Source organism: Macaca thibetana, chromosome 19 (assembly GCF_024542745.1).
Source record: "Macaca thibetana thibetana isolate TM-01 chromosome 19, ASM2454274v1, whole genome shotgun sequence".
NCBI classification, from domain to species: Eukaryota; Metazoa; Chordata; class Mammalia; order Primates; family Cercopithecidae; genus Macaca; species Macaca thibetana.
In genome coordinates, this window is record NC_065596.1 from 27,866,475 (window position 1) to 27,878,790 (window position 12,316).

Here is a 12,316-nt window from a genome sequence, read left to right on the forward strand (position 1 = left end):
GCCATTGCACTCCAGCCTGGGCGACAGAGTATCTTAAAAAAAAAAAAAAAAAAAGGCCGAGTGCAGTGGCTCACGCCTGTAATCCCAACACTTTGGGAGGCGGAGATGGGCGGAATACAAAGTCAGGATCGAGACCATCCTGGCTAACATGGTGAAACCCCGTCTCTACTAAAAATACAAAAAATTAGCCGGGCGTGTTGGTGAGCGCCTGTATTCCCAGCTACTCGGGAGGGTGAGGCAGGAGAATGATGTGAACCCAGGAAACGGAGCTTGCAGTGAGCTGAGATCGCACCACTGCACTCCAGCCTGGGGGAAAGAGTGAGACTGTCTCAAAAAAAAAGAAAAACTCTAAATAAATATTGAACTCTACTTAGTAGGGTTTTTGTTTTGAGATGAGGTCTTGCTCTGTACTCCAGGCTGGAGTGCAGTGGCATGATCATAACTCATTGCAGCTTCTCCCTCCCAGCTCAAGTGATCCTCACGTCACAGCCTCCCAAGTAGCTGGGATTATAGGCAAGTAGTAGGGATTACAGGCATGCAATACCACACCCAGGTGATTTTGGTATTATTTGTAGAGACGGGTCTAACTGTGTTGCCCAGGGATAGTCTCTGTCTCCTGGGCTGAAGTGAGCCTCCTGCCCAAAGTGTTGGGATTACACGTGTGAGCCACTTTGCCTGGCCTAGTAGGTTTTTCACAGTGGTGTGGGTTAGCAATTCTGAAACTACTTACTGTTTCTTCTAAGATTGAGCATATAGATAAATGTAGTGTTGATAATGAGAATCAAGTTTTCTTATTGTCAGAAAGGAATGTTCCTATGAATATGGACAGTGAGAAAGGCTAGAAGGAAACATGTGGTATTGGATTGGAATTGAAGTTATCTAGATGAACTCATGGTTTCTTATATGTAGATGTAGCAATATGTATGTGTGTATGCATATCCACTTTTACACGTGTTTATTTCCTAGAACTATTTGTTGAGAGGGTTTATGCCCAGAGACATCCCAGAAGCACTGAATGCACTCATGCCAAGATGTTAATACCTTTCCCCACTAAACAGAAACCAGGGTTCCTTGGAGAAATGGCTGATTCCAGTGCTGGGGTAGGAAAATTACAGGTGATTTCTGCTATGCCAGAAAGTAAGGAAGTGCTCTAAGAATGATAAGGGGCTGGGCGCGGTGGCTGAAGCCTGTAATCCTAGCACTTTGGGAGGCCGAGACAGGCGGATCACGAGGTCAGGAGATCGAGACCATCCTGGCTAACACAGTGAAACCCCGTCTCTACTAAAAATACAAAAAAACTAGCCGGGCGAGGTGGCGGACGTCTGTAGTCCCAGCTACTGGGCAGGGTTAGGCAGGAGAATGGCGTAAATCCGGGAGGCGGAGCTTGCAGTGAGCTGAGATCCGGCCACTGCACTCCAGCCTGGGCGACAGAGCGAGACTCCGTCTCAAAAAAAAAAAAAAAAAAAAAAGGGTGAAGAGAAATTGGTTGATCAGGCTTGGCATGGTGGTTCATGCCTATAATCCAGTACTTCAGGGCCTGGGCATCATGGTGAAACCCCATCTGTACTCAAAATACAAAAATTAGCTGGGTGTGGTAGCATGTCAGAAGAACAAGAAAAATAATCAATTAATATAAACAAGGAATTATGAAGATAACAAAATCTTTGACTATCACCATAGTAGTAACAATTCTTTCAAGAATCAAGATGCTAAAATCAATGGGGAACAGTTTGTGGTGAAACAGTGGAGATGTTTCCTTATCACATGCTTTTATGCTATGCCTGGTGGTGCACCCCTATAAATGCCAATATTTTGGGAGGCTGAGGCAAATTGATCACTTGCGCCCAGGAGTTTCAAGACCAGCCTGGAAAACAAAGCGAGACCGCATCTCTACAAAAAATACAAAAGTTAGCCAGATACAGTGGTGCATGCCTGTAGTCCTAGCTACTCGAGAGGATGAGATGGGAGGATCCATTGAGCCCAGGAGGTTGAAGCTGCAGTGAGTTGTGATTGCACAGCGGCACAACTGCCGAGGCGGGCAGATTACCTGAGGCCAGGAGTTTCAAACTGGCCTGGCCAACAGGGTGAAACCCCCTCTCTACTAAAATACAAAAGTTATCTGGGCGTGGTGGCGTGTGCCTGTAATCCCAGCTACTTTGGAGCCTGAGGCGGAAGAATTGGTTGACCCCAGGAGGCAGAGGTTGTAGTGAACCAAGATCACGCCACTGCACTGTCACCTAGGTGACAAAGCCAGACACCGTCCCAAAAAAAGAACATGGGAGATGATGATAACCTTTTACTCTCAGTGATCATGTATAGGAGAGCTTTAGAAATAGTTCTGTTTTCTCCTTTTTAATTTATTTTTATTTTTGAGACAGTCTCGCTCTGGCACCCAGGCTGGAGTGCAGTGGCGCGATCTCGGCTCACTGCAACCTCTGAGTCCCAGGTTCCAGCGATTCGCTCACCTCAGCCTCCTGAGTAGCTGGGATTATAGGGGTGCGCCACCACGCCTGGCTTATTTTTGTATTTTAAGTAGAGATGGGGTTTCGCAGGCTGGTCTCGAACTACTAGCCTCAGGTGATCCTCCCACCTCAGCATCCCAAAGTGCTGAGATTATAAGTGTGAGCCACTGCGCCTGGCCACTTTTTAATTTTACATAATTTTTTTTTAAAGACAGAGTCTTGCTCTAAGGCTATAGTGTAGTGGTATGATCACAGCTCATTGCAGCCTCAACTTCCTGGACTCAAGTGATCCTCCCACATCACCCTTCTGAGTAGTTGGGATTCTTGTAGGCAAATTTTTAAATTTTTTTTGTAAAGAGGCCTCACTTCGTGGCCTAGGCTGGTCTTGAACTCCTAGGCTCAAGTGATCCTCTCACTTCTGCCTCCCAAAGCATTGGGATTACAGACGTGAGCCACTGCACCCAGCCTGTTAGATAATTTAGAAAACTTTCTTTCCTCATTCTTCAATTTCCCCTCATTCACACTCCCAACTTTCCTGTTTTGTGATTTTTAAATGACTTTGTCTTTGGATGCTGGCTTGATTTGGTGATTAGTTCTCTTCAGAAGAAACTTCTTATTTTAGAACTTGTAACCTTTGCAAAGCAGGCCATAGGCAGCCATCGCTATTTGGGTATGACGTTTCCCCAGTGGGTTTTTGGTGTCCAGTAATAACAAAAACTGCTGAGAAGGAGACAGCCACAGGGAAATGGGTTCCGATAATGGGGCAGCAGCTGAGTGCTTGTTGATTTGCTGTTGTCATGACCACAGATGTTTAAAAATAATTTGTAAGGAAAAGGAAAAAAAAGCATAGTTGTGTGTGTGTGTGTGTGTGGTGTGTGCGTGTGTGCACACCACTGCCTTATCAGTGGTAGAGAATGCAGACCACAGTCATTCAGAAAGGAAGAAGGCACCACCCTGCAAACAGGAGAGGTGAGGAGAAGGGCAGAGGTGACCCACAAATGTGACTCTGTGCCTTATAGCAGAGAGCTCATGAGAGAACAGAACTGGTTAGTCACCGACTCTGCTCCTCAGTCTGCAAGAGAGGTTCAGCAGCAAGTCTATGCCACACAGTACTGGAAGGATTAGATGAAGGCCTGGCACACATTGTAAATTAATAGCTCTTGGTTACAGGTGGGGTGCCGTGGCTCATGCTTATAATCCCAGCCCTTTGGGAGGCCAAAGTGGGAGGATTGCTTGAGGCCAGTAGTCCAAGACCAACATGGGCAACACAGCAATACCCTGTCTCTCTCTCTTTTTTTTTTGGGGGGGGGAAGCAGTCTCATTCTGTCACCCAGGCTGGAGTGCAGTGGTGCGATCTTGGCTCACTGCAACCTCCGCCTCCCAGGTTCAAGCAATTCTCCTGCCTTAGCCTCCTGAGTAGCTGGGATTACAGGTGCCCACCACCATGTCTGGCTAATTTTTGTATTTTAGTAAAGATGGGGTTTCACCATGTTGGCCAGGCTGGTCTCGAACTCTTGACCTCAGGTGATCTACCCACCTTGGCCTCCCAAAGTGCTGGGATTACAGGCGTGAGCCACTGTGCCTGGCCGGTTCATGTACTTTACATGCATTGTGATCATATTAAATCTTCATTACATCCTTACTAGATCAGGTCTTGTCCTATTTTGACATGAGGAAATTGAATCTTGGAAGGGCTAAGTCATTTGTCCAGGGTCACCACACTCCGTAAGTGTTAGAGTCTAGACTTGAGCCAGAGCTGTCACACTGTCATCCCCAGGGCCTTGTGTTTAAGCATTGCCTGACAAAGTACTCAGATTTTAATTATTAGCATTAGTAATAATACCATTACGATGATTATTTTGTCTGAACTTCACAGACGCCTCGTGACATTTTCTTATTCCACTTTTGCAGATGGGAAACTGAGGTCCACCAAGACCAGATTACAATAATGGGCAACATTGTCAGCAACCTGCCTTGCTGTTTTTCTTTGCAGGCCCACATCTCCCCCACTCCCCCACCCCCTTGGCAGTAGCCTGTGTTTGAGCTGCTCACAGGCCCCAAGGCCCAGCTGCAATTCTTGTTTAAAGCCTCACATCTTTTCTCTGACTGTCAGACAACAGTCACGGGAATGTCCTGTGCCATGTTCCCTCGGCAAGAGGGGTTGGCAGAGAGCAGCAGATGCCTAGAGTCAAGGTCATGTGCTGCTCAAGTGCTGGGCTGGAGACAAGACCCTCTCTCCCTGCTGCTTGTGACCAGGCAGGGTGGCTCTGAATGTAGAGGGCTCTGTCAGAACAGTTCTGTGACCAGAGGGTGTGGTTGGCAAAGCAGAGCATTAGGGGCCCATGGAAGTTTATACTTGTTTTCCACATTATTTCCCTGTGACTTTTAGATTTTTTTTTTTCCTTTTTCTTTTTGTAAACTAGTTTTCTCATACTAGTTAGAATGTTTCAGTTTAAAGGTGAGAGTCAAGCTCTGGAATCACCTGACTTTTTTTTTTTTTTTGAGATGGAGTCTCGCTCTGTCACCCAGGCTGGAGTGCAGTGGTGCAATCTCAGCTCACTGCAAGCTCCGCCTCCCAGGTTCATGCCATTCTCCTGCCTCAGCCTCCTGAGTAGCTGGGACTAACTACAGGCGCCCGCCACCACGCCCGGCTAATTTTTTTTGTATTTTAGTAGAGACGGGGTTTCACCGTGTTAGCCAGGATGGTCTTGATCTCCTGACCTCGTGATCCGCCCGTCTCGGCCTCCCAAAGTGCTTACAGGTGTGAGCCACCACGCCCAGCAGAATTGCCTGACATTTTTAAGGAAAGGAATCGAGTATTGGGCTGGGGCTAATCTGAAATGGTGGTTTACATTATTCTAAATTGATGGGCTCTAGGTTAGGGGCACCAAATCCATTTTCAAGTGACTTTTGTAAAAATTGGCATGTCTTCTATTTTGTCTCTGTTCCAGAGGTGACACTATAACATAGAGGTTAAGAATGTGGTGACTTTTAAATCCGTCATGACCATAAACCTCTCCTAAGCCTCAGTTTTCCTACCACTAAAATGGGGGTGGTAACAGTTGTACCTACCTTGTTCAGTCTTTTTTGTTTCTGTTTTTTTGTTTTTCAGACAGCGTCTTGCTCTTGTCGCCCAAGCTGGAGTGCAATGGCGTGATTTCGGCTCACTGCAGCCTCCACCTCCTGGGTTCAAGCGATTCTCCTGCCTCAGCTTCCCAAGTAGCTGGGATTACAGGCGCCCGCCACCATGCCCATATAGTTTTTGTATTTTTAGTAGAGGCGGGGTTTCACCACGTTGGTCAGGCTGCTCTTGAATTCCTGACCGCAGTTGATCCACTCGCCTCGGCCTCCCAAAGTGCTGAGATTACAGGCATGAGCCACCGCATCCCGCCCCCAAAATCTGAAATGTTTTGAGTGCTGACATAACACTCAAAAAAATGCTTATTGGCCCTGGGCGCGGTGGCTCATGCCTGTAATCCCAGCACTTTGGGAGGCCGAGGTGGGTGGATCACCAGAGGTCAGGAGTTCAAGACGAGCCTGACCAACATGGTGAAACCCTGTCTCTATTAAAAATACAAAAATTGACCAGGTGTAGTGGTGGGTGCCTGTAGTCCCTGCTACTAGGGAGGCTGAAGCAGGAGAATCACTTGAACCCAGGAGGTGGAGCTTGCGGTGAGCTGAGATCCTGCCACTGCACTCCAGCCTGGGCAACAGAGTGAGACTCTGTCTCAAAAAAAAAAAAAAAAAGGCTCATTGGAGCATTTAGGTTTTGGGATTCTTAGATTTGGGGTGCTCTATCAGTAAGCACATTGCAAATATTTCAAAGTCTGAAAATACCCAAAATTCAAACACTTCTGCTCCCTGTCATTTTGGATAAGGGGGGCTCATCCTGTGTAAACAACACTGCAGTGAACATTTATAGGTAATTCATTCAGTGGGTAAAGGTCAGGACCTTTTATAGGGATCCTTAATACCACATTTTTACATGGTTCACTGAGCGTTCGTGCTCCCCTCCGCTCGAGGTCCCTCAGCCTTGCTTGGGTTGAGTCATCTTGGTCTTTAATTTGGTAGGCAAAAAATGGCATCTTGTTTTTGAGCTTGTTTCTGAGAAAGTGCACGCTCCTTTTCCCCATCAACAACTTTCTTCCGGCACCTTGGAATCTCTTCAGTAGAGTGAGATGCAAATAACGAGGCACAGCTTCTTTCCCTTTTCTGAGCTGATGCCTGGTGAGGCCATAGACTGGGTTTCACTGCAAAGACGAAAGCGTGGGCAGGACTTGGAGCACAAAAAGGGGGCATTTCAGAGTGAGTCTTCAGGGGCGGCTGCTCCGGAGGTGAAGTTTTCTAGAGAAAGAGATGAAAGCACCATGTGGCTGTGGCAACAGACAGAGGCTTATGAGCCTGCCCTCTGGAGATTGTGAGCTCCACGTGTGAGGGCAAGGCCTGGGGCTGTCTGGGTCGCTTCTGGGTCCCCAGCACAGCCAGCATAGGGTAGCGGTGGACAGCAGGTGCTCAGGAAGTGATTTTTGAAGAATGGATGAATGAATATACATGCACACACATACTTTTAAGTTTCTGGGTTAAAGAGAAAAACAGAATGAGGTAAACAAAGGAAAGTAATGTGGAGGTAAACTGAGCAGATGGCAAGATGCCATGAATGGTAAGAGGCCAGGAGATCCAGAATCAGGGTGGCTTCTATGAAGTATCCCTGCCTCCTCCCCCAGCCCAGCTATGTCCCTCCTCTGAGCTTCACACCTATAGACTGTTCTGCACCCTAGCCCTCAGATGCAGTGGTGAAAGTGGGACTCCTATTGTGTTTCCCTGTTAAGGGCAGACATGGTGCCCTGTGTATCTGCTGCTGCTGTTTCCTTTTTTTCTTGCTGAGTATTCCGTGTGTAGCATGTTTGTAACACTTGCTAAGAGACAGAACCATCCCAGATAGCTCGAACACTTTTCAGTTCAGTCAGTAACAGACCAGGTCTGCTTTGGATTTCCAGGAGCTCTTGTCACTTTATTTTTTTTCTGAGCCAGGATCTCGCTTTGTCACTCAGCTGGAGTGCAGTGGCACAATCTCAGCTCACCGTAGCCTCTGCCTCCAGGGTTCAAGCAGTTCTTGTACCTCAGCCTCCCAAGTAGCTGGGACTACAGGTGCCTGCCACAATACCCGGCTCGTTTTTGTGTTTTTAGCAGAGACAGGGTTTCACCATGTTGTCCAGGCTGATCTCAAACTCCTGACCTCAGTTGATCTGCTTGCCTTGGCCTCTCAAAGTGCTGGGATTACAGGCGTGAGCCACCGCGCCTGGCCTCTGGATTGCCCGGCCTGTGTCACTTTGTCATGAGCCCTTCTCCCCTAGTTATCCTTTATTCTTCAAACAGGCTTCCTGTGTGACATATTTTTTCAGTGCCAGCTATGGAGCCAGCCCTGTGCCAGGTGTCAAGTATATAGTAGTAGTGAACAAACAGACATGGCCTCTGCCCCACAGAGCATAAAAATCTAATGGAGGAGACAAGCCAATCCTTGTACTAATTTCCACAGGTGAATATAAAACCACAAACTGGGCTGGGTGTGATGGCTCATGCTTGTAATCCCAGCACTTTCAGAGACTAAGGCAGGTAGACAACTTGAGCTCAGGGGTTTGAGACCAGCCTGGGCAACATAGTGAGACCCCGTCTCTACAAAAAATAAAAAACGAGCCAGGTGTGGTGGTGCATGCCTGTAGTCCCAGCTATTTGGGAGGCTGAGGCAGGAGAATCACTTGAGTTCAGGAGGTCCAGGCTGCAATTAGCTGAGATTGTGCCGCTCACTCTAGCCTGGGTGACAGACTGAAGCCGTGTCTCAAAAAAAAAAAAAAAAATCACAAACTGTGCGTAAGAGTGTCTGAGGGAAAAACAGGGTGCTGGGAGTGAATGTCAGGAGACAGGGAGGTCTGAGGCAGTGTTGTGTCCAGAGCTCACAGCTGAATTAATGGTAATGCAGCTAAATGAGCTACTGTGTGGCACAGGTCACCACAGCAAGTGTCAGCTTTTCTAGGGCGAGTGTGAGCTGGGTTTCTGCACTTTGCTTAAGAGCAGTGACAGACCTGGAAGATATTGCCCCAGGCACTCTTGGGTGCTTTACATGTATTGGTTCATTTAATCTTCAAACCCTATAAGTGCCCTTGGGATTCCCATTTTGCAGAGGAGGCTCAGGGTCCTTGTCACTTGCCCAAGGTCACAGTAAGTGAAAGAATAGGGAGTCTAGAGCTGTGCTCTTCCCTGCTGCCCTCCAGTTGGAAAGCTCTCCAGGCCAGGGACAGGCTTTGCAGAGAGAAGGTGCAGAGGACGGAACAGACAGATATTCAGGGACTGAGGACCGAGGTGGTTCTGCCAACTGTGGAGGGCCTGGTCACTTGACAAGGCACCTCTTTGCACCCCCCTGAGGCTCTCTCAAAGCCCCTTTTCCAGTTAGGACATTTTGTTATCTCCTGTGTAGTTTTTGTTGATTGCCCTCTGAAATGCTGTGAGAGGACAGATCATTCTGCCCTCGCCTGCCCAGCCCAGCACCTGGCACAGTCATTGCTCAGTGTATATTTATTGAATGAACAATTGACTGAATGTCAGGCCCAGGGCTTTGCCTTAGGAAGTAGGCTGTTGGATAAGAGGACTACCATACTTTGCATTTTTTTCTGGAAATTTATGTCACCTGGGAGTGGAGCAGATTACCAGGCTGTTTCCAGAGACAGCAACTCTCCATAAAGTGAGCCAACCCTGGACCCGGGCACAGTGGCTCACGCCTGTAATCCCAGCACTTTGGGAGGCTGAGACAGGTAGATCACGAGGTCAGGAGTTTGAGACCAGCCTGGCCAACATAGTGAAACCCCATCTCTAGTTAAAAAAAAAAAAAAAAAAAAAATTAGCCAGGCGTGGTGGTGGGCGCCTGTAATCCCAGCTACTCAGGAGGCTGAGGCAGTAGAATCGCTTGGACCCGGGAGGCAGAGGTTGCAGTGAGCAAAGATTGCGCCACTGCACTCCAGCCTGGGTGACAGAGCAAGAGACTCTGTCTAAAAAAAAAAAAAAAAAAGCCAACCCTGAGGAGGAGTCTATGTTCAGCCGCAGGGAGCCAGAGAATTGGGGCTGAGGTATCTGGCACTGAAAAACTTTAGGCCTTTCTCATGTAAATGAAGTTTTGATATAGATTCAGCTCCCCTACCCCCCACAATTGAAACTGTTTTGGGGGCCAGCAATTAGGGGCTAATTTGTGACAGTGACTTCATTTTCTTCCTATTAAAATAGTGGTTTATTCAGTAGCCTTGGTGAATAAATTTAGGCATAATAGTTAAATGTAATAGTTTATGTAACAAACAGTGATTAATAAATGTTGCTGTCCAGATTCCTGTTATAGCTCTAACCTGATGTTATGAACTGAGATTAAATTTGAATTTGAGTGCTTACATTATTTTGTAAAGGTGGTAGTATATCCACATATCCACAGTTTTTTCTTTTAAATATGTGAAACTGTGCTTGGTTTCTCTTTTCCAAAGTTGGCCTTTTCCATTACATGGGCAAGTCCTGAACCTAAGCCCAGACACTAGCCCATCATCTCCAGCGATGAATGTCATCCCCCCAGACTTCAGCAACCTGAGTTAATTAAAAGGTTCAGATGAAGTTAATCAAGTTTGGAACTCTAATTTTGTGCAGTGTTTTTTTTTTTTTTTTTTTTTTTTTTTTTTTTTTTTTTTTTTTTGTTGAGACAGAGTCTCGCTTTGTCGCCCAGACTGGAGTGCAGTGGCCGGATCTCAGCTCACTGCAAGCTCCGCCTCCCGGGTTCACGCCATTCTCCTGCCTCAGCCTCCCGAGTAGCTGGGACTACAGACGCCCGCCACCTCGCCCGGCTAGGTTTTTGTATTTTTTAGTAGAGACGGGGTTTCACCGTGTTAGCCAGGATGGTCTCGATCTCCTGACCTTGTGATCCACCCGTCTCGGCCTCCCAAAGTGCTGGGATTACAGGCTTGAGCCACCGCGCCCGGCCCTTGTGCAGTGTTTTGATACGATTTGATGAGTCATCTTTTGGTGAAGCAGCTCTCTATCCCTGACAGTGTTTGATCTTAACGGAACAGTTTTATAATGTGTAAACTGGTGGGAGGTGCTCTTCAGAAATGCACAGTCAACAGTGGTATGTGTGTGCGCTGGCTCTTCAGGCGGGGCATAAAGCAGAACAAAGAGGAGAATTTAATAAGCAAGAACTTGTCAGGGGCTAGGGTCAGTTCTGAGGCTGCTGCCTGTCAAAAACAAGGGTTTCTTCCTGCCCCCCTCCACTGCTGCTAACTGGAGTCTGACCTTCGAGAAAGAGTGAAAAAAGACAGCTTCTGTTTGTTTTGCTGCAAATAAGTGGCTGGACTGATTGGCCCCCTTCCCAGAGGCCCTGCAAGGACTTCAGATGTGGTCAGCGAGGTATGTGGACGGTGCCAGCCTGCCGGCCCTCGTCCAGCCGAACTGCACCAGGAACAGGCAAGGGGCCCAGAGAAACAGCAGGGCCAGCTGCCGCTGCCTTTGCTCCTGCTCTTAATGCCATCCTATTTATTCCTGGTCTTACTCTCTCAAGATTGATGGGCAAGGTTTTGTATGACCTCCATCCCCACTTCTCACCCACTGAACTTACAGCTTGAAATTAACAGAGGCAAGGCCCATCTGGAAAAATGCATTTGACAAAAACATGATCAAATGGGGGATCCCCTGAGGTGGGTAGCAAAGAACCAGACCACTTGGAATCCTAGGTGCTCTGTCCCCGTATGGACCTGCAGTTTCTTTTGGATTCCATTAGGGTTAAGAAGTACAATTTCTGAAGCTAGATTTGAGTTTACATTTCTGCTCCAGTACTTGGGAGTTACAGTGACCAAGTCGTTTAATGTTTCTGAACTTCAGTTTCCTGATCTGCAAAGTAGGAAGGGTAGGCCGGGCGTAGTGGGTCATGCCTATAATCCTAGCACTTTGGGAGGCTGAGGCAGAAGGATCACTTAAAGTCAGAAGTTTAACATAGTGAAGCCCTGTCACTACTAAAAATACAGAAGTTATCTGGCCGTGGCTGTGGGTGCCTATAGTCCCAGCTACTGGGGAGCCCGAGGCAGGAGAGTCACTCGAACCCAGGAGACAGAGGTTGCAGTGAGCTGAGATCATGCCACTGCAATCTAGCCTAGGCGACAGAGCGAGACTCTGTCTCAAAACAACAACAACAACAATAAAAACCAGTAGGAAGGGTGATAATAATTACCCCAGGTTATTGTGAAGATTCCATGAGTGCTAATGCATGTGAAATGTTTAGTATGGTGTCTGGCACATAGTAGGCACTATAACGCTTTGGGCTTTGGTACTCCCACAGCTATGTTTTCAAACCAAAAGATGAAAAGCTTTGTGGTAACAGCTGAAAAAAAATCACCTCTTGTTGGTCACATGTGACAGTTGATGCTTCTGTCCCAGTGACACAGAAATAAGAAGAGCCATCTAGCACAGGACTCCTGCCACTGTCCACCACCTTGCACCTGGAAAGCAGGCAGCCTCAGTTGCCACGTGACTGCTGCAGGGCCTCAGACTATGCCCTATGAGCAGCCCGTGCTCAGCATCGCCTCCATCTGCTCAGGCAGTGTTGATACCCATTCTGGGTCTTGTTGCCCTGTTCTCTCAGGAGTGATTGACAGGACTAGCATTCGACGTTTGATGTAATATCCTCTGCTTTGGCTATACTAACAGATGGCTGGATTCTTTATTTTTATTCATTTATTTACTTAATTTGGTTTTTTTTTGTTTGTTCTTTTTTTTTTTTTTTTTTTTTTTTTTTGAGACAGAGTCTCACTCCGTCACCCAGGTTGGAGTGCAGTGGC

The 12,316-nt window shown here is 47.3% G+C and overlaps 3 protein-coding genes across 7 annotated transcripts in view; 1 reads left to right on the forward strand and 2 right to left on the reverse strand.

Moving 5' to 3' along the window:
- The window catches only part of SAE1 (SUMO1 activating enzyme subunit 1), a 549,006-nt gene that overhangs the window by 521,054 nt on the left and 15,636 nt on the right, over positions 1 to 12,316 (forward strand). The window contains exon 7 of one of the 5 annotated variants that reach the window (XM_050772317.1): positions 967 to 8,324. The exons of the other annotated variants lie outside the window; for them this stretch is intronic. Coding sequence (XP_050628274.1) covers positions 967 to 1,154 — 188 coding nt within the window. The 3' untranslated portion in view covers positions 1,155 to 8,324. Of the gene's footprint in view, positions 1 to 966; positions 8,325 to 12,316 lie in introns of those variants that run through there. 5 annotated transcript variants of the gene reach the window in all.
- AP2S1 (adaptor related protein complex 2 subunit sigma 1) overlaps positions 1 to 12,316 on the reverse strand; it is a 400,774-nt gene that overhangs the window by 363,420 nt on the left and 25,038 nt on the right. The window lies entirely within an intron of this gene.
- Positions 1 to 12,316, reverse strand: part of TMEM160 (transmembrane protein 160) — a 204,476-nt gene that overhangs the window by 148,135 nt on the left and 44,025 nt on the right. The gene's annotated exons all lie outside the window — the stretch shown is intronic.